Source organism: Grampus griseus (genome assembly GCF_964374135.1).
Source record: "Grampus griseus genome assembly, chromosome: 8".
Lineage (NCBI taxonomy): Eukaryota > Metazoa > Chordata > Mammalia > Artiodactyla > Delphinidae > Grampus > Grampus griseus.
This window is the reverse complement of record NC_139002.1, coordinates 57343420-57366049: the sequence shown is the minus strand read 5'-3', so window position 1 is coordinate 57366049 and position 22630 is coordinate 57343420. Positions and strand designations below refer to the sequence as shown.

The 22630-nt window shown below is 46.1% G+C and overlaps 1 protein-coding gene and 2 pseudogenes across 3 annotated transcripts in view; 1 reads left to right on the top strand and 2 right to left on the bottom strand.

Annotated features, from left to right (window-relative positions):
* LOC309825685 (anaphase-promoting complex subunit 13-like) overlaps window positions 1-20832 on the top strand; it is a 67453-nt pseudogene extending 46621 nt beyond the window's left edge. Inside the window, exon 3 of the transcript in view lies at window positions 20583-20832. The product of the transcript in view is annotated as an anaphase-promoting complex subunit 13-like (transcript). The remainder of the gene's footprint in view (window positions 1-20582) is intronic.
* Window positions 331-9375, bottom strand: KCNE3 (potassium voltage-gated channel subfamily E regulatory subunit 3; the record flags this gene model as incomplete). The annotated part of the gene is made up of 4 exons (XM_082660295.1): window positions 9240-9375; window positions 7896-7981; window positions 3714-3874; window positions 331-670 (listed from the first exon to the last, which is right to left on the bottom strand). The coding sequence occupies exon 4, from the start codon at window positions 628-630 to the stop codon at window positions 331-333; it is 300 nt and encodes a 99-aa protein (XP_082516421.1). The 5' UTR covers window positions 631-670; window positions 3714-3874; window positions 7896-7981; window positions 9240-9375.
* Window positions 15141-15868, bottom strand: LOC309826758 (RWD domain-containing protein 4-like; annotated as a pseudogene). The gene is made up of 2 exons: window positions 15623-15868; window positions 15141-15248 (listed from the first exon to the last, which is right to left on the bottom strand). The product of its transcript is annotated as an RWD domain-containing protein 4-like (transcript).
* Window positions 20833-22630: the final 1798 nt, after the last annotated feature.

Sequence of the window (22630 nt, the reverse complement as noted above, 5' to 3'; positions counted from 1 at the left end):
CGACCAGGGATTGAACCCAGGCCCTTGGCAGTGAGAGCACGGAGTCCTAACCACTGGACCACCAGGGAATTCCTGCCACTTTTATATATTTGTTCAAAGGGCTCCTACTGTCTGTAACGTCTATCTTTGCTGGAAAAAATCCTTATCCACAAGGCCTAGGTCTGCTAGATCCTCTCCTCCTTCCCCAATGATGACCTCCCTTAGTACTGTTTCTTGTTGATCTTACAGATTAGAACACTGAGGCCTGATGTAACACATAGCTGAGCTCTGGAGGCCCCACAAGATAATCCTCAGGAATCTTGATCTTCTGCCATCCCCGGCCTCTTAGCATTAGAGCATAGACACACGGTTCTTGATGTATACATGATAGGGGTCACTGCGCTTATCCACTTTGCGGGAGCGGGTGTATCCCAGGATGAGGCTGCCCACAGTGGCAGCAAATAGGAACATGACGAAGAGAATGTACATGTAGGAGTTGTCATCGCGGCCAGGTAGGCTGGCCCGCCTCTCCTCAGTCAGGTTGTCTGACCCTGGCCGGCAGAGCAAGTTGCTGTGAAGAGTAGCATTTAGAGCCTTCAACACAGTGTGCAGGCTCTCATACCAGGTCTCAGTCCCATTGGTGGTCTCCATAGCAACAGGGATTCAGGTGGGGGAAGAATCGGAGGATGCTCTAGTAGTGACAGAAAAGAGAGAGGATGGCTTCTGTTACTTGTAGATTGAATGACCTTCCCACTCCTTCAGACCCCAGCTAAAATCCCAACATCACAATTTATTCTAACTACTTGTTTGCTTGTCTGTCTTCTCCACTAGACTGCCAGCCCAAGGAAGGCAGGGAATGTGTCTGTTTTATTCACTGCTATGTATGAGCACTTATGACAGCACTCAGTAGGTGCTCAATAAATACTTGTGGAAGGAAGTCTTCCTTGACCATTGTAAGCATGCTTATCTGTCCTTTCTTTGGGTTCTAAAAGTCACTGAGCTTTAGGCTAGAAGGGCCTTAGGGATTATTTAATGTAATTTCTTCCATTTTACACACAGGCCCAGAGAGAATAGTTGGCTTGTCCATGATCACAGAGAATACTGGAGGTAGAGCCGAGGTACAGCCCTGCTCTTCGATGGCCAGCTCAGAGCTCCTCTGGCCTCCACACCAGCTCTGGGGAGGACTGTGTGGCACAGTTAGAAGACATTCCTCAGAACTCTCCCTCAGCACAGTTCTTTCTTATGCTCCACAGATACCATGAAGAAGATGTTTAGGGATGGCTTAGATTTCCCCCTACCTGGAGGCCAGAGGCTGGGTCACTTGACCTCTAAAGCATCCTAGGTCCCACTCTAGGTATTCCTAGCTATTGCGGAGAAATTCTGTTGGAAAGGAGGTGGCTGGGGGAGCAGGCAAAGGCTGATAACCACTGCAGGCACTGGGCCTGAGGGCTTTGGAGTGAAAGGAATACTCAGTCCAGTTTGGGGTTATACCCACCCCAGAGAGAAAAGACACTAGCACCTCAACTATCCTGCCTTCCAAAACAATGTCACTGTGTACATGGCATATAACTGGTGATAGCAGATGTTCCTTTTCCTTCCTCTCAGAGATCCTTAGTCTACAATGTAGAAAAATAGCCAAAGGCAGCCTTGTATCCTAGTCTCTGGAAAAACATATGTCATTCCTTTAAACAAGGCTCCATGCTCACTTCCTTCAGGAAGCCTTTGTGTGCTCCCAACATACTCCACAAGCTTTATCATCGCAGCCTTCCCTTTGCCCCAGCACTTACATATAAGGTAATTTGTGGCTGTCCTCTTGCTATTGATAAGGGTTATCAGCAGACCACATGCTCCTGGTCAGAAAGGCTGTGTCTCTCCTCCAAGTCTAGGGGACTACCCTAGTTCTCCTTCCCTCAGTGGTCTCCAGTAAAGAAGGCCACTTTGGATTTCTCTATAGGCCAGGCACTCAGTGTTCACTGACTGGTTCCAAAGCCCTCCTTTATCTAGGTGGAGCTGTTTAACTTGACTATTAACCATCACGTCTCTTCCCCGGAAAAGATGACAGTTAGTTATGACCATGATAAATATTCATGAAGAACTCTAAGAATGCAGAATTTGGGGGGAAGAATCAAAATAATACAGCAATAATCCAGGACTGGCCCACAATTTATGCAAGGCCTTGGGGCCCCCTGCCATCTAGTACTCGGGCAACCTTGTCTGGATGGAAAAGGGGAAGAGTTAAGATCGAGGAGGCATAGGTTCTCATCTACTATCCCACTTGTCAGGCAACAAGTGGGAAAACAACATCACTGTGTACATGGCATATAACTGTGCCTTCCTCTTTCCTCATACGGGCTAATGGAAAGCAGGAGCAGCACAATGAAATTAATGGCTCAGTGAATCACCTGGCCAGTCATCGTTTATGGAGGCCCACTCCTGGGCAGCCTTATTCTGGGAGCTCTAGGAGGCCAGTCCCTACACTCAGGGGCACAAAGCCAGCTCTTAATGTGGGAGACAATGTAGGAGCTACTGGGGCTTAAAGGAAGAAGGGATGAATTCTGACCAGTGCTCAGAGAGTGTTCACAGTGATGGAAGAATTTGAGTTGGACCTTGAAGGATTTTTTGGAAGTAGAGAAGGGAAGGGAAGCAAACAGATGGACTAGAAAGCACACTTTGAAGAATGGAAAGTAGCATAGAGTGTAAGATGCGTGAAAGGATAAGATAGGATGTGGGATGGAGACATTGGCCCAAACCAAATCATAAAGGGCCTTGAGTGCCAGGCTGCAGAGTTGGAACTTTACCCTGTAGGTGGAGAAAAACCATGGAATGATATTTTAAAAGGGGGTAAAATAATCAGATCTGTGCTTGGAAAGGACACTCTGGCTTCTGTGTGGAGTGTGGAGTAAAGAGGGCAGGGATGGAGGCAGGGAGCCCAGTGATAAGTGAAATAGTGTGGGTTCAAGGTGCTGAGTCCTGAGCTGGGGCAGAGGGGATGACAAGGTGGGGGCGGGGACAGATAGAGGATGTGAGAGGCATTTGGGGGTTGGAATGGCTAAGGCAGTGGTTGCAGGAGGAAGGGGCCTCAGACAGTTTTATAAGCAGACAACAGACAGATGGCATAAGTGCGGGAAGAGCTCACTTTGAGGGAAATAAGTTTCTTGCCCTGTTTGCACTTCAGTTTCCTCATCTATCAAAAAAGATTATCACCAGGAGTTGTTGTTCAATGGGTACAGAGTTTCAGTTTTGCAAGATGAAAAACTTCTAGAGATCTGCTGCATAACAATGTAAAGATAGTAAACACTACTGAGATGTACCATTAAAAATGTTAAGACAATAAATTTTATGTTGCTTTTTACCACATTAAAATTTAAAAAAAATTTTTTTTAATTAAAAAGGAAAAAAAAAAAGATTATTATCTCTGCTCTGCCCCCTGCCCCAGGCTTGCTTGAGCATATACTTTTATTACAGTGAAGAGGATTTTTTAAATACATTTTAATAAAAAACACGGTTTTCATTAAAATGAAAATCTGTTTTTCATTTTTGAGAAGTAAATACATATACACAGCAAAAAAAAAGAAATTGAAGCAGTACATACAATGAAAATGCAGTCTCTCTGTTCCCAATGGCCCAGGTTTCTTTCCCAGGGCAGTCACTGTCACCAGTTTTCTTCGATAGCCTTGCATGGGGGTTTGAACTGACGAGGCAGACGGAGGGCCACCTCCATCTGGAAGACTCACCAAACAACAGCAAATTCACTGGCTCCTAGTCAGCTCCAGGAATCTCCCTGTGGGCGCCCTAAGGCTCCTCAGCCCCTCCGGATGTCCTGACATGTCTTCAGGATGTCCCTGGACACATCTGGGGTCTCAATATTGACTTTGGGAGCTGGGAAGGCCCAGAGCTGGGTGGGGAGGGGACAGAAAAAGAAGGAACTAGACACACAGAAAAAACTTCAGAACGAGGGTGGATCACCTGAGGCCAAGCCCCAAGGGTTGTGCAATAGCTGTGCTTTGGGTGCTGACACCCTGCCGCTTCCCCTCCCCTTCCTGCAGCGGCTGGATCAGGCCAACCTAGGGTTGCAGTTATAGGAGCTGTGCCATGGCCAAGGGACATCTGACTGCTGTCCCCCGACTCCAGATTCACAATGTCTCATCTGGGTGACTTCATGAGAAACCTCAGTTCAACACATGAGCTGCTGCTCAGGGACCAGCTAACAGTGTAGTCTAAAACATCCCCTTTCCCCAGGGTACTGGCATCTTAGCAGGAGCCTCTAAGAGGCTGAAAGGGCCTGAGACCCAAGGAAATGATGTGAGTGGCAGAATGGCAGCCAGCAATTGGGTTGCTATTTTATGTAGGAACAAATGATGTTACCAATCAACCTATTTGGATAGACTGGGTATAAACATAGGCATGGCATCAACACTATCTGTACCATAGCTTTGTTGTGAAAATTAAAGAAGAAGAGTATGCAGTGCCTGGCACTAGACGCTCCACGGATGTGGTGGTGGTTTTATTTGTGCAGAGCAGAGGCTGGCAAGGCCTTCAGAGTCCATCTAATCTAACCTCCCTCATTTTACAGTGAAAGAAATGAAAACCAAAGAGCTGTCTTGGTTCAGCTGCTGCTTGTGTGACTTTGGGCATGTGACTTCCCTTTTCTGGGCCCCAGCTTCTGTCTGCATCTGTAAAATGAAAGGGTTTTTCTATGTAATCTTATAAGGTCCTGATCAGCTCTAACATGAAGATACCACAAAACCATACGTGAGATTTGGGAGATTGGGTAGGCTGGGGGGAGAGGATTTGGGGGGCTCTCTAGAGTCCCTCAAATCACGAGATAGAGAAGACTTCAGATTCTTTCCTCACAGGTTAAGATGCTTCAGAGTCCCAGGACTGAGTTACACTTAGTATTCCAGCCTAGATAACCTGAAGGCCAAATTTGCTGACTTGTTCATTTTTCCTCTTTATAGCTCACCTGCCAGGGTGATCTAGCCTGGGGGAGACAGACTCTGTGTTAGAAAGTGGGGGTAGCGGGAAAGCATCGGGAACAGGGTGGGCTCTGAGGTGGAGTTCAGTGAGAGGAGTAAAGGTTCACAAAACCATTTATTCCTCACACCCTCCTTCCAGTGCCTCTCTGGATAGACCTGGATGGATATTTGTAGTTCTGATGGAACGTGCAAAGGAGCCACAGTTGCATATCTTTAGAAGCTGGGTTGAGGTGGGATGGAGGACCTGTGTGCAAGGAGAGGCAGAGAGCTCATAAAGGGACAGCTTGGTTCTCTATGACCTGCCTCTGGGACCCAAGTTGGGAATTGGCAGCTGGCAATGTGGGGAATTTTGTTCCTCTTTCTGAGCTCCTTGTCTTCCCTCTTCAAGACAGTTGCTGATTGTGAAGGTCTATGGATGGGGAAGACAGAGCTCCTGCCGTGGAGAGTCCCTGACTTGAAACAAGAGATAATCATTTAGGAAGGGAGATGAACAGTGACTGAAAAGAGATTTTGAAGATTGTTTAGAATCTAGATTCTAGGCCAACCCCTCCATTTTGTAGTTGAGAAAGCTGAAGGTCAGAGAGGGGAAGTGACTAGTCCAAAATGACATGGCTAGTAAATGTTAGAGCTCTGATGAGAACCCAGGTCTTTGGGGTGCTGTTCAGGTGCTCTTTCCGCTACAAATGGCAATGTCTTCTGGCACCTGAGCTGCATATCACACCAAACACAGGCTCCTCATGTCCTGGGGCATCATCTCCTCTAAGGCCACCACTACTCCTTTTTCCTGCACTACAGATTCTTGCTCATCTTTTTTTTTTGGCCGCACCACTGGCATGTGGGATCTTAGTTCCCTGACCAGCGATCGAACCCGCACCCCCTGGATTGGAAGTGCGGAGTCTTAACCACTGGACGGCCAGGGAAGTCGCTCTTGCCAATCTTAACTGAGGATCCAGTAAGGGGAGAAGTTGGTAACTTTTGGAAGCGTTAACCTTCCTTTCTAGCCTTGCTCCCCATGGCCCTTTCTGCTCCAGACCTACTCCTGCTCTTCTATACACAAGCCAGGTGCACTCTCTTCCTCCACACCCTGATGTCACTCTTTCCAACACATTAACAGCTTTGCCCAAGCTGTTCTTGACTTGAGCTCACCTGGCCTCTAACTTGGGAATGGAGGAGTAAAGCTGGGACCTGGAGGATGAACTGGATATCTTAGTAAGGTTTTCTTTCAGGTTTCTCTGGGGAAAAGTGAAACGCCACCATCGGTTCTTTTGGTTTCCCTATGCTCTGTTTCAGCTTCTCTTGCAGAATGAGTGTCTGAAGTGCTTGGAAATGTGGTAGAGAGGCAGGGGAAAAAGGCCACATAAAGCAAGTAGATCCAGAGATAACTCCTGGGAATGCAGAGTTTTGCCTCTGGCCCCTCTGGTGGTCTTATCACCACCGTGGGCTGGTGGGAGAGGAATCTTAACATATAGTTAGAAGGAGACACAGAAATAGAATCTGAGCTGGAAGGGATCTTAATAATCACGTCATTGGTGTAACCACCTCATTCAACCAGTGGGAAAAACCACCCCACCCCAAGAGGAAATCACTTGCTCAAGGTCTCACAGCCTAGGAATTGGGACCAGAAACAGGTATCTCATCCACATATCTTTCCACTATAAGTCCTCTGTTGCCTATAGGACAGTCTAACCTCCTGCGATTATCATTCAAGCTCCTTTGGATATGACCCTGCCTCCAGCCCCATCTCACCACAGCTCTCCCCACTGCCTGTGTCCCATGATACTGAGCTATAGGCCATTCCCCAAACATTCCTTGCACTTGCACACCTCTTGCCTTTGCTCATGCTGTTTTCTTAGGCAAAAATACCCTTCCTCTTTTTTATCTGCCTAGTGAACTCCTACTCATCCTTCAAGACCCAGCTCCAATATAACCTCTGTAGATCCTCTCCTGAGACACCACCTTCCCCACTCCCTAGCCAGTTAAGTCTCTTCTTCTCATCTGTTCCTAAAGTGCTTTGCATAAAACCCTATTAGAGCACTATGCTGTATTGAAATTGGGTGTGTATATCTGTATAAATATAAATAGATATAGATATACTAAACTGTGCGCTGGGAGGTGTGAAGGTAGGGACCTGTGCCTCATACATTTCTTTATAGCAGGCACTCAAGAATAGGTGGATAAATGTCTCTTCTTATTAGACTATTCCCCCCTGCGCACACACATACGCATTCATGAAAACAGCTTACAGCACTTAAAAAGCAACTTCAACGGCAGGCCAAAACAGATTCCATTTGGTCTGGGGAAGGGGAAGCTCAAAGAAAAGACACCATCTCAGTCAGATGGGCAAGTGAGTCAGGGGAGGAGGAATTCTAAGCCACCTTTGGAAGCCCAGATGTTCCCTGCACCGGAACCCCATTCAATCCAAAGGGCAAACATTCTTGGCCCCAAAACACCAGCAGCAGCTTAGCAACCCTCTTCCCTGTGTACCCACCCAGGGGGCAGCCACACACACACACCTGCTGCACACACACAGTCCAACTCCCAGTCTCCCAGCCTCTAATCTTGCCTTTCAGGTATGCCTTTCATGGTTCCAATCTTGGCTGTATGCTTGGCTATGTGACCTTGAGCACTGCATTTATGTTCTCTGAATCTCATCTATGAGATGGGGATAATTACCCCTGTCCTGCTTGCCTCACACGCAACTCGGGGAGACCAAAGGGGAAAGGTGTTTTAGAAATTGCAAAGTATTATGTAAACATAAGAGAGAATTATTGGGCAGCCTGGTCACCTATTTCCTTTTCTGTTTCCCTATCTCCTCCGCCGCCCCCCAGTATTACCAAGAACAGCTATCCCTATGTCCCCTCTCCCCATCTTAGGTTCTCCTACCCTCAGAGGAAGCCAGGAGGTTCTTTATTACTTTTCTTCATTCTCAGACACACTTACCTCCTTCAGAAGCCCTCCTTGTTTCTCGTCCTCTCTGATCAGCCCTGTAATCTCTCTCCATTTAGGGGTACCATTCTGTAGTCCTGCTGGTGATAGAGAACACACCAGAGTTGGAGTCAAGAGACCTGCCCCTATTTTGTAGACATGTCTAGCCGTGTGTCTTGGTTAAGTCATTTCTCCACTCTGGGGCCTCATTCTCCCCATCAGTAAGATGGGATATCTTGTCCTGCCTCCCTCTTAGTAGGCATTTTGAGCATCCACCCATTCAGTTTATAGATAGAAGTGTGTTTTGCAAAGTGTGGAGTGAGTGAGGGATGAAGGTTGTTTGTTCTCATCTTAAGGAGTCAAGAAAATCTGAAAGCAGTTTCCTTGCCTCCAGCTTGGCTCTCCTCCATTCAGAGCGGTTAACTGGCTGGATGCCAGGAGATAAAGAGCAGCTAACATATTTACAACGCACTTTTGTAGCTGAAGTGGAATCAGCCCTGGGCTAGGAGTGGGGAGAATTGGGTTCTACTTCTGTCTGGTCCCTGGTGTGACCCTGGACAAGCCATCTCCCCCCTGGGCCTCAGATTCCCCATACGCAAACTGCTGAGGAGTGGGGAGGGGGATAGGAGGAGACACTATCCAAGGGGCCCTCACACAGGGGTCTGAACTCCTGTACTTTCTACACAAGAAACTCCCGGGCCCAGTCCCCTTCCCCCACATGCCATACGGAGTACATGGGCAACAGGACCAGGAGGCTCATTTTACATTTGGTGACCCAGGAAAAGAACGCACAAAGCACAGAGCAGGTGGGCGATTGGCACAGGTTTACACAACCTGTAAACTAGAACTCAAGTCTCCTGACTCCCAGCCTAGATCTATGTTACTAGTACTAGAAGACATCTAAGGGAGCTTCTAGGCTTTTCCCAGGACTGGGGTGCATAGGGCGAGGGGCACAATAAAGTAGCGAATGGGCAAGGCAACTCGCACGCTGAGCAAGCGGCTCCCGCCAAGCAAGAAGACACGCCGGGTCCCGGAGCGCCATTTCCGCGTGTGCTCTCGCTGCGGAGGTGCAGGTTGGTTGTTATATCGTGCGCTCGCATATCTGTGGATGTGGAAGGAGCTTGGGTGCCGCCGTCCCGGGGCCCGTGAGTGCCGACCTAAGCCCCCACGGTTTCCGGGCAAGGCGTGCCAGGAGCCCAGATTCGCGCTCCCACGTGCGCCCCGGGATCCCTGTGGCTCTGTCCAGGGGAGGATCAGTATGTATCTGCGTCGGGTGGCGGCCTCCAGGGAGGCGGATACACCCCTCATTTCTACCCCTGGCGCCGGCTCAGCCTTCCCGAGCCGGTGGGTGCGCCTTACCTGCCGGTCGGCAAGGCTCCCAGGGGCGCCGTCTGTTCGTTGGACACCTCGCCCTGGGCTCGCGGGTGCCCCGCACTGCGCCCCAAGGCGCTCCGCCAGCCCCCCTGCTCGCAGCCCGCGACCAGTACCGTCTGCGCCCCCTCCGCTCTGTGCTCCAACCCGCGCTCAGCTGCCTTTTCCCTTCCTCAGGGCGTCCCCTCACCCGGCCCCGCCCGGCCCCTAACACACCCACTTCTCCCGGAGCTGGCTTCGGGCGCCTCCGCCCAGCTGCTTGGCCTCACCCAGCTGTGGGCTGCGACCCTTCCGTACCCTGCAGCGCCTGCTTCCTGGACCTGAGACCGAATGTTCCTTGCTTCGCTTCAGCTTGCCCGGTCTGAGGAGGATCTCAGAAGAGCGTCTGGTGCTGGTGGAATCAGACCTTGCTCCTACGTGGTTGTATGGTGGCGGGCAGGACACTGCTCCTCACTGGGCCATGGCTTCCTCGCTGTAAAATGGGTACAGTTCCTGCATGCATTCTTCACAGGGTGATGGTTAGGGTCAGATGAGATCTTAGAATCCAAAATATTAAAGCCGGATGGTCACTGGAGAAATCATCTGATTCTAACACAAACCCTCTTTTCCAGACAGGATGCAGTTTGGGGAAGGGGCCCAGTTTGGGGAAGGAGACTTGCTCAGGCTCACTAAGGAAGTCACTGGCAGAGCTCAGACTCAGAATCCACTAGGCCACTCTCTCCCCTTAACCTCGGCCAATGTTTCATCCAAGTCTCAACAGTCCCTCACATGCCCAGACAACTGGTGTCCAGCCACACCACGCTGCTCCCTGTCCCTGAATACCCTTCACTTTCTGGCCACCAGGCCCTCACTCAAGCTGTTTCTTCCTTGCTGGGGACACTGCAGGTTCCAGAGAAGAGAAGCATCCAGGGATAGCTGGGAAATGAGGACCAGGAGGCCATGGGCAAGGGAGTGGACGGTGGCAGGGAATAGCTCTCAGGGACTCTGTGGGGAGTCCTCTTTGCCAGCCTCCGGCCTTGGGATAGTTAATAACAAACTGAGGTGACTTCCCTGGTGGCGCAGTGGTTAAGAATCCGCCTGCCAATGCAGGGGACACAGGTTCAATCCCTGGTCTGGGAAGGTCCCACATGCCGTGGAGCAACTAAGCCTGTGTGCCACAACAACTGAGCCTGTGCTCTAGAGCCCGTGAGCCACAACTACTGAACCCACATGCCACAACTACTGAAGCCCGCATGCCTAGAGCCCGTGCTCTGCAACAAGAGAAGCCACTGCAATGAGAAGCCCACGCACCACAGTGAACAGTAGCCCCCAGTCGCCACAACTAGAGAAAACCTGCGTGCAGCAATGAAGACCCAACGCTGCCAAAAATAAATAAATAAAATAAGTAAATTTAAAAAAAAAAAAAAAACTGAGGCCAGCTCTGGCTCCCTTGCAAACAAAAATCCGTTCTAGGGCTTCTCTGGTGGCACAGTGGTTAAGAATCCGCCTGCCAATGCCGGGGACACGGGTTCGAGCCCTGTTCTGGGATGATCCCACATGCTGTGGAGCAGCTAAGCCCATGTGCCACAACTACTGAGCCTGTGCTCTAGAGCCAACGAGCCGCAACTGCTGAAGCCCGTGCGCCTAGAGCCTGTGCTCCGCAACGAGAGGAGCCCCTGCAATGAGATGCCCGTGCACCACAGTGAAGAGTAGCCCCTGCTCACCACAACTAGAGAAAACCCGCCCGCAACAATGAAGACCCAACGCAGCCAAAAATTAATTAATTAATTTTAAAAAAGAAAAGAATCAAAATAAATTTAAATTTAAAAAAAAAATCTGTTCTAGGTAGGACATCTGAGGCATATACCCTCAATCACAGAATCTCAGATTATATCTAAGAAGTGCTGTCATTTAAAAAAGACCTGGGGGGCTTCCCTGGTGGCGCAGTGGTTGGGAGTCTGCCTGCCAATGCAGGGGACACGGGTTCGAGCCCTGGTCTGGGAGGATCCCACATGCCGCGGAGCAGCCTGCCCCGTGAGCCACAATTACTGAGCCTGCGTGTCTGGAGCCTGTGCTCTGCAACGGGAGAGGCCGCAATAGTGGGAGGCCTGCGCACCACAACTAGAGAGAGCCCTCACACAGAAACGAAGAGCCAACACAGCCATAAATAAATAAATAAATAATTTAAAAAAAAAAAAAAGACCTGGGCTTCCCTGGTGGCACAGTGGTTGGGAGTCTGCCTGCCGATGCAGGGGACACGGGTTCGTGCCCCGGTCCGGGAAGATCCCACATGCCGCGGAGCGGCTGGGCCTGTGAGCCATGGCCGCTGAGCCTGTGCGTCCGGAGCCTGTGCTCCGCAACGGGAGAGGCCACAACAGTGAGAGGCCCGTGTACCGCAAAAAACAAAATAAAAAAAGACCTATCACATGGAGGGAATGTTGTACAAAATTGCTAGCCTTCATCAAAACATGTTACTTCTGTCCCATTACTGGGCATATACCCTAAGAAAACCATAATTCAAAAAGAGTCATGTACCAGAATGTTCACTGCAGCTCTATTTACAATAGCCAGGACATGGAAGCAACCTAAGTGTCCATCGACAGATGAATGGATAAAGAAGATGTGGCACATATACACAATGGAATATTACTCAACCATTAAAAGAAACAAAATTGAGTTATTTGTAGTGAGGTGGATGGACCTAGAGTCTGTCATACAGAGTGAAGTAAGTCAGAAAGAGAAAGACAAATACCGTATGCTAACACATATATATGGAATTTAAGAAAAAAAAATGTCATGAAGAACCTAGGGGTAAGATGGGAATAAAGACACAGACCTACTAGAGAATGGACTTGAGGATATGGGGAGGGGGGAAGGGTAAGCTGTGACAAAGTGAGAGAGTGGCATGGACATATATACACTACCAAACGTAAAACAGATAGCTAGTGGGAAGCAGCCGCATAGCACAGGGAGATCAGCTCGGTGCTTTGTGACCACCTGCAGGGGTGGGATAGGGTGAGGGGGGAGGGAGACACAAGAGGGAAGAGATATGGGAACATATGTATATGTATAACTGATTCACTTTTTTGTAAAGCAGAAACTAACACACCATTGTAAAGCAATTACTCCAATAAAGATGTTAAAACAAGACAAAAACAAAGAAACAGAAAAAACATGTTACTTCTGTGTGACTTTTGTAGTTTCATATTTTGACCCAGCTACTTTTTTTTTTTTTTTTTTCTGTCTGGATATCATCTCTCAGGGGAGTCATCCTGACTCTGAGCAGGCAGTCTCAAATTTCAGTCTACCTAAGAATCACCTTGGCCTTTATTTTAAGTGAAGTAGACTTTTGGGTTCCACTCCAGAGGTTCTGATTCAGGAGATCTGGACTAGAGCCCAGAAATTAGCATTTAAAAAAAAAAAAAAAAGCTTCTGGAGAGATTGTGATTCAAGTGGTTCTTGAGACCAGCCTTGAGGAACAGCCATGGCTCAGTAAGCATTCCTTCCCACATCCTGCCAAGCCTTGCATCTAATCTATAGGAGTGTTTATTACAGTTATGAAAAGTCACTATTTGTCCACCTCATTTACTAGATTGTGAATTCTCTGAAGTTAGGGATTGTCTCTTGTCCTAATAAAATTTTGGAATCACAGTCTTAGAATCATACCATGTTAGAGTTCTAGAATCACTTATTGATAGAACCTAAGTTGGAAGGACTCAGAGTTATCTAGTCAAATCCCTTACCCAAGAATTCCCTATATTTCTTTGTGTGTGTGTAATAGAGGTTTTATTGCTTATTAATTGTGTCATTCCATACAATTTTAAGTAAACAAACTTAGAAAATGATGATGGCAGTACTGATGAGATATTGATGATGATGGCAATATTGATGAGAATGTTCAACTGTTTTACACAAGGTAGTAAGAGGCACCACTGCCACCATCACCCCACCTCCGAAATTTATACATTTCATATAAAAAGAGTAAAAATAGTTCATTGGCATTTAACTAGCATTATTCTTTGTAATCTATGAACCATAAGCCTGAACAATTTCAGAATCTTCAGAGCAAAACCATTTTCTTCCACTAGCAAATGTAGCAGTTTCAATTTCTTTAAAAAAACAAGCAAACAAATCAACGTATTCCAATGGTCCTGAATTTTAATGTTTATATCATATTAATTCAAGAAATAAAATGTGATTCAGCATTTGAAAATGAGGCTGAACTTCTTCACCATAATTATACTTACTTCATAATTCAAACGATTTAACTGAAGCCAGCGTTAGCCCAGTAAAAACCATGGTCACAACTCAACTGCTCTTTTGCTAAGGAAACTTCTTTAAAAGTTAGCTATTCTTTAAAAACTCAGACCCAAGCTGCATAACTGTGACTTGAGGAACCAACAATCAACCCTTCCAGATACCACCGCAGTAGTCCTATGTGGTTTTTGTGTTTTTTTAAATTAATTTATTTATTTTTGGCTGCGCTGGGTCTTCGTTGCGGTGTGCGGGCCTCTCATTGCGGTGGCTTCTCTTGTTGCGGAGCATGGGCTCTAGGCATGCAGGCTTCAGTAGTTGTGGTACACAGGCTTCAGTAGTTGTGGCTCGCGGGCTCTAGAGTTCAGGCTCAGTAGTTGTGGCACACGGGCTTAGTTGCTCTGCAGCATGTGGGGTCTTCCTGACCAGGGCTCGAACCCATGTCCCCTGCATTGGCAGGCGGATTCTTAACCACTGCGCCACCAGGTAAGTCCATCCTATGTGTTCTTATAGCTGGGGAGCACATACAGAATCACTGTGAATCACACATACATATCAATAACTTGCTGGTAAAACTACACCAATAGTTTCCTCTGTTAATGATTTTTTTAAAAAATAAGCATGTACTACAGTTCAGCAGTTGAAAGACTTCTAAGTCTATTATTTTAAAGATGCTGAGAAATACATTTGGATACTTGAAAAGAAGCAAGACTAGAATTGTGGTTTTATATTAAACCATTTAGAAGACCTCAGTTACAAACAACTAAAACTACATAAATAGGAATTTCTTAAAACCATTTTCTCTTACAATACAAAATTAAATATTAAATAAATAGGAATTTCTTTAAACCATTGTCTCTAAACAATACAAAAATTAAATATTAAGGCATCTTTTACTCCCATCTATTTTGGTATATACAGCAAAGAGAAATGTTTTAAATAGGAACCAGCACTTCTATTCAAATGCTCTCTAATGTATTTGGCAGATTTGTTTTTATATTCTCCTGTTCAACATTCCATTGAAAGCTCTTATAATTGAACATTGTGACCGAAACCAGGGGAAAAGTATAAACAGATATTCGTTTATTAGAAATAAGCAGTTCACCCTTGAAAAGTAAAAAGTAACTACAAACAATATTATGAATAAAGTTCAAATACTAGTATTTAAATCTCTGAAGCAATTTATGCTTCAGTAATTAAGAGAAAGAAGAGATGAAGACTTCACTAAGATGAGAAGCCTATTAATATGGATCATGCTGTGGACTAATTGTTCACTCAGTATTCTGTCCCACTGGGATGAGAGTTTGAAAAGGGCTTCATATTCCTTTAAAAAAATTACACCGACTAGAATAAGATCATATGAGTTAACATTGATTATTATTCCCCATATTTGTCCATTTACAAAGCTCAACTGGCTTCATAAAGTATACTAATCAGTAACATTTTCACCTTTTATTAAGGTAAGTTTATGAAAATAATTTAATACAACCAGATCTCCTCATGAACTTTCAGCTTAAAACATTTTTTATGTAAGAAATATATCAAAAAAATCTGTTTTTATAAAAAGTCACTTCAATACCAGAAAAAAGTAATAAAAGATTTTGAACCCAGTTTATTTTTTAAAAGATGCTCTTCCCATGTCTCAAATTCCAAGTGCTATTCATCATCTTTAAAGCCAATTTTGCTTAACCTCACCACATCAACCCAGTTCCATCCTCGAGGAAGTTCTCCTTTGTGATCTGCTTTATCTACCAACTTATGCTTCTGGGCTTTTTTTTTTTTTTAATTCTCTATTTTAAAAAAAAATATTTATTTATTTGGTTGCACTGGGTCTTCGTTGTGGCACACAGGATCTTCATCGTGGCTTGCAAACTCTTAGTTGCAGCATGCATGTGGGATCTAGTTCCCCGACCAGGGATCAAACCCGGGCCCCCTGCATTGGGAGCCCAGAGCCCTAGCCACTGGACCACCAGGGAAGTCCCCTAATTCTCTATTCTTTTTATTGAAGTATAGTTGATTTACAATGTTGTGCTAATTTCTGCTGTACAGCAAAGTGACTCAGTTATACACATATATACATTCTTTTTTAAATATTCTTTTCCATACGGTTTATCCCAGGAGATTGGATATAGTTCCTTCTGGGCTTTTGAAAGTTGTCTTTTTTTCTCACTTGATGGGGCTGCATTAGGAATTTCAAACAAGATGATATTTCTTGTGGCTGTCGTAGAATTAAGAGGGATGGTGATTCTCCATGAACTGTTGTTTATTGTCCTTCGCATATTCAAACAACATGTGGGTCATGGCGGTCCTTCCACTGCTTCCTGTAACTTGGCTGATATGCTTTGCTTTACAGCTGATGATATGATGCTAAAAGATGCGTTCATAGATATGACTGGAGGTGTTTGAGGATATGTTTCTGTCCAGGAAATCTCTATGAAGAAGGCTTTGGGATCACCATTTTCTCCTATCTTATACTGAAATGAAACTGGACTTAATTCCTGGAAACTTTTCATCTCCTTCATAAGTAGAATGTGGTGGCTCCAGTTCCATCTCCTGGTCCTTCTTGGCGCTCAACGCGCTGGTTGCAAGGCACCTCCCTTGGACTGCATTCAAGACAGCAAGAGAAAATGAGGGCAGTGGCTCCAAGGCCCATAGCGGTGGGAGGCACACCCTTCACAGGGCAGAGGAAAGTCATGCACACGCCCCTGGCCCTTGGGCAGCATGAAGCTGCTGGCTAGGGGCTGACCTATATTTCATTTTTGACAACAGATTGATCAGCTTCTCTTGCACACCTCTAGTGAAAAGGAGCTCATTGCCTCCAAGGCATCTGAGGCTCTGATTGTTAGGATGTTCTCACATTTTGATAAATACTGCCTCCTATTGACTTCTACCCTTTGGTCCTTGTGCACAATGGAGACATCAAGTACACTCCTAATCTTTGTTCCCTTTTTCAGTCCTTCAAAAACTTAAGGTCTATCTTCCATTTCCCCTTCTCTGGAGTGAGGATGGGGCAGGAGCCCTGTTAGGGAAGGCAGCTGGCCAAGGGGCCAATGGAAAGTGGGCCGAACTGCCTCATTTTCCCCAGCTGTGCCTTGCAGTCTTGCTATGAGGCTTAGATGGCCCAATGTGTGTAACATGCCAAGAGCGTGATGCACATGCTTAATAAATGGCAGCTTCTAGTGTTATTAGATGAGAAAAGGAAGGATGAAACAGAACTCCTCTCCTGGGGAAACCGTAGTCTGAGAGGGACCTTCAGGGAACTCTCTAATCCAGAGAGGCTGGGGACAAGGCCCTGGACCTTGAGATGGGGATTGAGGGAGTGAAGTGGGCCAATTGAAGGGGTCTGGGGAAAACTCATCTAGAGATACACCTCCTTCAAGTTTTGCTTAGATGCCACCTTCTTTGTGAGGCCTTTCCTGACCATCCTATTTACAAATCCTAATCCCTCCCTTCGTCTGCCCTCCCTTAAAGCCCTTCCCTGCCTTGTTTTTCAATCTGATCTACTTAACTTTAAAATATATGTATATATTGCTACTGTTGTTCTTGCTGCATCCCTCAACTGAAGCTCACAGCTCCTGTCTGTCAGCCCTATCTCAGACCTCTCTTCTTCTCTGGATTCCTGTAACCACCCCCTTTCCTCTCCCCTTCAGGCCTGGAGAGGTAATGGTGCCCAAATGTTTCAAGATCCAGGGTACTTCACAACCCCCTGTGGTTTCCCTACTCTCTGCCCACCTCTTTGAATAGAGCCTCCTCACATTACTGATGTGACGTGGCCATCTGCTTCCTGCTGGACCTGGCTGATGCAGAAGGCCATTCTCCTACAGCCCCTTACATTTCCCTTGAACACAGCACTTACCATTCTGTGTTATAATTGTCTACTTAATTTGTTGATTCCACACCTAGAACATAAGCTCCTTAAGGGCACTAAGCCAGCACTAAGTCTGCACAGAGTAGACCTTACTGAGAATTTGTTGAATAAATGAATGAATGAATAAAGGTAATGAAAGGAAAGATCACTAGAAATTACGTTATCAGGGAAAGCTTCCAAGAAGAGATAGAACCTGAGAGAGCCTGATGTTCTTTCAACCTCTCGGCCACACCTCTCTCCTCTGAGCGCTAGACTCCTATATCTAACTACCTACTTGACATCTCTGTTTGGATAACATGCTGTGGCTGGAACTCATGACTTCCTTCTCTGCTCCCTTCAGTTTTCTGTCTCTTGGTAAATGCAACCGTCATCCACCCAATTCCCTGTTTGTTTCCTTCATAGGACTCAACCCCAACCCAGTCTTCTATTTATCTGTGTACTGATTTGGGTTCTGCCTTTCCCATTAGACTGTAAGCGCTGCAAGAAGACAGGCCAGGTGTATCTTTTTCACCATAGAATACCCAGGATGTAACTCAATGTCTGTCTAGTAGGTGGGGGAGAAGCGTTGGGAGGTAGGACGAGCATGGATGATGTCTGTCGTCAACAGTCTCAGAAGCCTGGGTTACCAAGGAAAATACAGCATGAATCACAGAGGAAGTTTAATGATCACATCAAGTAATTTTATTCCATTACTCATCAGGAGCCTGTGTCTGTGCTTCTGCAATCTTGTCTCCTCTTGGCCTGTCAGTTTAGCCCACAGAACATTTGTCTTGTTCTGAGCTTAACCATTCTCCTGCCCCTGCAGGCAGCAAAGAGTGGTGAAAAGAGCACTGGAAGACGTGCAGCAAGGTGTGGTGTCAGGAGACTGAAGATCTCAGTGGCCTCTTCTTCCTCACCCTCACACATGCTGTGTCCTGGGCAGCAAGGTGGAAGAGTACTCGAGAACACAGCTTCTGGGGTCCAATGGAGCTGGGTTTGAATCCTAGCCCTGCAATTATCAGCTGTGAGAACTTAACCTCACTGAGTCTTAGTTTCCTTATGTAGAATGGGGATTAAAAACAACTACATCCGTGCCTAGAGCCCATGCTCCAAAAAAAAAAAAAAAAACTACATCTTATGGTTGTATGGATTACAGTAAGATATTGTATTTAAAGTGCTTCACCTCGTACCTGGCACATAGCAAGTGTTCCATAAAGAATAGCTATTGGGAACTCCCTGGTGGTCCAGTGGTTAGGACGCCGTGCTTTCACTGCCAAGGGCACAGGTTCAATCCCTAGTCAGGGAACTAAGATCATGCAAGCAGCGCAACGTGGGGAAAAAAAATTAATAAGGGCATATGTGTTCATGGTTGTATAAACATGGACTTTTGAATCTTATGGTTTAAACAATAAGGGCTATGGGAATGCAGAAGAATGTGGGTTCAGTGTGGACTAGGGTTTGCAGAGATGATGGATGTATCAATCAGGAATCTTAGTTGCAACAGACAGAAAACCCAGCTCAAACTGACTTAAGTAGAAAAGGGAATTTCTCAGCTCATAAAAGTATAAAATCCTGACATATCTAGCTTAAGGCATGGCTGGATCCAGGAGCTCAGATGATGTCTTCAGGAAGCTGTCTCTGCTTTTCTCACTGATGCTCCATGCTCAGGCAGAATCCCATATTGCGGTAACAAAATGACTGCCTGAATTCCATGCATACACTCTATTCTATGAATGAAACCGGTAGAAAGAGCTTCTTTCCCCCACAACCCTCCTGACAGAAGTCCTGTGTCAGACTCTTATTGTCCTGAAATGGACTGAGTGCCTATCCCAGTCACAGAAGCTGGTAGGGGGTGTGTCATCTCTATTCAAACCACATACACTTGGGTGGGGGAAATGGGTGGAGGGGGCAAAAGGTACAAACTTCCAGTTATAAAATAAATAAGCCGGGAATTCCCGGACTCTGCGCTTTCCCTGCTGTCGGCCCGGGTTTGATCCTTGGTTGGGGAATTAAGATGCCAGGAGCTGTGGGGCACGGCCATAAATGAATGAATGAATGAATGAAATAAGCCATGAGGATGTAATGTACAACATGGTGACTATAGTTAATAATACTGGATTGCATGTTTGAAGTTGCTAAAAGAATAAATCTTAGGCTGTGGAGCGGCCTCCCACGCCTGTACCAACGGTGGTGGCCTGCGAGGGTCATTCTTAGCGGGGGGTGGGGGGGAGGCGTTCTAGCTTTGCTAATGTAACTGCACGTTTACAGAGCTGTAAAACAGAGATGGATAAAACTGCCCTGCCCCGGGGAACATAGGCATCACCTGTCTGGGAAGACCCTGTGGCGGGCAATGCAACAAGCTCCCGATGGGGACCATTCACTGTGCCCAGGGAATTATGGGGCCTGCGGAGGGGCGGGGATCGCGTTCTTCCGGGCGCTTAGAGAAAGTTCCTGCAGGAGGTGACCTGGGAGCCAAGTTTTTAGACTGACTGGGAGTTAGCTGGGAAAAAAGGAACAAGATAGAACATTATAAGCATTGGGATAGTCAACGCGTGTAAGAAAAATTTTGTTCAGGAAAGTGGTAATGGCTTATTCTGGCGAGTGTGGCAAAGTGCTTGGGATGGTGGAGGTGTCCTGGTCACTGCCCGCCTTATGCTTTCCACTCTGCCAACCCTTGAAGAGTGAAGGCACCTTACCGCCTAACTCTGGAAATGCGATATTGACCCCGATGAGCTGACGTCCAACTCTGAGTTTGGAAGGAAAAGTAGGTGTTAGTGATGGGGCAAAGAGACCTTTAAGTGCAAAGGTTGGAAAGTATGACAGGGTTAGAGGTGTCCGGAAGAGGGACAGATGGGAAAAGATTGAGGCCAGATTGGGGAAAGATATGCTGAGTCATTGATACAAAATTTACACACAGCAATTGGAAACAATAATGCCTGAGCAATCAGTCACAAAGCCGACCTAACTTGTTTAGTGGATCATAAGGACGAGAAGGAACCGATCAAGGGCAGAATGTGTGCTGAAGCTGGAGTGATCTGAGAAAACTTTACAAAAAGGTGGCATCTGTGTGTGACCGGGAAAATCAGCTGGGAGGGACTATGATCTTATAAATAAACAGATGAGATGAGTCTTTCCCAGGGTAATATCATGCCAAAAGACACATCCAGGCTAAAAAGCCTGGAGAATCCTACTGCTGGATTACATCATCTCCTCAGTCTTCATGTTTAGGAAATAACCTTTTTGGCTTGCAGATCTGGCAAGATTAAAGCTGCAGGAGAATGGACAGTGAGGTACAGAGAGATGGAAGGATCTTGGATTTGATTGATGATGCTTGGTGAGAAGACAAGCTGCCTTATGAGGATGTTGTAATACCACCGAATGAGCTTCCTGAACCTGAACAGGAAAATGGCGGCACCACAGAATGTTAAAGAACAAGAAATGAAGTGGACTGACTTACCCTTACAGTACCTCCATGAGAACATTCCCCCCATAGGAAACTGACACCTGGCTCCTTGTTCATTGACAGATTTTTTCAAATACACAGATACAAAATGTTTTCTTTCAGTCCCTTAATTTGAATCTTTGAATGATAGATCAACGCTCAAAAATGTACCACTAATTTTGTGGCCGCAAAATGCAAGGTGAAAATAGTTAACCAGAATGAGAAGCTGATTGCAATTTCTTGGGAATGCAGAATATCTGGCCCTTTGAACCTAAAGTTCTTCATTGACTAGCGTGTGTTTGAACATGATTCGTTAAACATTTGCCTTTAACTCTGATTTTGCTTTACTGTCAGAGTTTAACACTTCCCAACTACTCATATTTGTCCTGTGACACAAGTGATTGAAGATATGAGAGGGAAAGGCGAAGAATGACAAAGCCAGACATGAGAATTAACTTCTCATATACCCCCATTCTGAGAATCATCTGAGTGGGTGTGTGTGTAGTCTGTAGATGTAGTGGACATATAGGTAGGCCATTCACTGACTAGTGGGATTCCTAAGAATCCCCATGATATTTTCAAACTTTGGATAAATTTACAAATTAAAAGCTATCTTGACAGTTAACCTCTGCTCTCCCTACAACTTCCTTTAGTGCTACTGGAAAGGCGAGATGGACCACGAGTTTTATCCAATAACAGGACTTCTTATTTTCTCAAAGCCCTTTCAGATATAACTGAAGCACCATGGAGTCAGTATTTAGTTACACGTTTGTGCAAGAACTTGTATTTTGAAAAACACATTGAGGGACATTTATCTCGTAGAATTATTTGCCTCTGTTATGTGATATCTCTCTTGTTCTCTCCCCAGATTGTAAACTCTGTGGGAAGAGGCCCTGGCTTTTCCATCTGTATCCCTTATTGAAAAACTGGAAACACTGAACAACTGAAACCTCCCTTCAAAAAACAAAAAAGAATAAATCTTAAAAATTCTCATCACAGGGCTTCCCTGGTGGCGCAGTGGTTGAGAGTCCGCCTGCTGATGCAGGGGACGTGGGTTTGTGCCCTGGTCTGGGAGGATCCCACATGCCGCGGAGCGGCTGGGCCCGTGAGCCATGGCCGCTGGGCCTGCGCGGCCCGCGTACGGCAAAAAAAAAAAAAGAAAAAAAATTTTATAACTGTGTAAGGGGATGGATGTTAACTAGACTTATTGTGGTGATCATTCCACAATGTATACAAATATCAAATCATCATGTTGTATACCTGAAACGAATATAATATTACATGCCAATTATACTTCAATTAAAAGAAACAAACAAACAAATACACATAAAACTGGTGGGGGGTGATTCCCTAAGGAAAATCTGGATGCTACTATCAGAGGTAGTCTGAATGGCTGTACAGGCTGAAGCAACAAGTATCCTCTATAGTAGGCCTTGGAAAACAGATATGATTTGGGCAGACAGGAGATTGACAGTTGAGCAGAAATGAGAAACGAGAAGAGGGGAGTAAGTGTGCCGTGAGCACGGCTTACATACCTGGGCAGAGGGAGCAGGCATGTTCTGTGGAGTCCTAGAGAGAAGACCTGGGACCAAGCGGGCGTGGGGATGAGAGAGTCACAGGATCCAGATCTCTGCTCACTGGGAGTGTGGGACAGGCTGCCTCTGATGGGAATGGGCTTCTTATCTTGGAGGTGAGCAAGTAGAGCTTCCTTGTCAGAGTGGCTATCAGAGGAGCCTTCTAGATGGGCTCTGAAGTCCCTTGCATCCCTCAGGTCTGAAACTCTGTAGTCCAGAAATCATCAGCTTCCCCAATCCTGATCCCCACCCGCTTCTCTCTCTTCTAAACTTCTCTCTACGG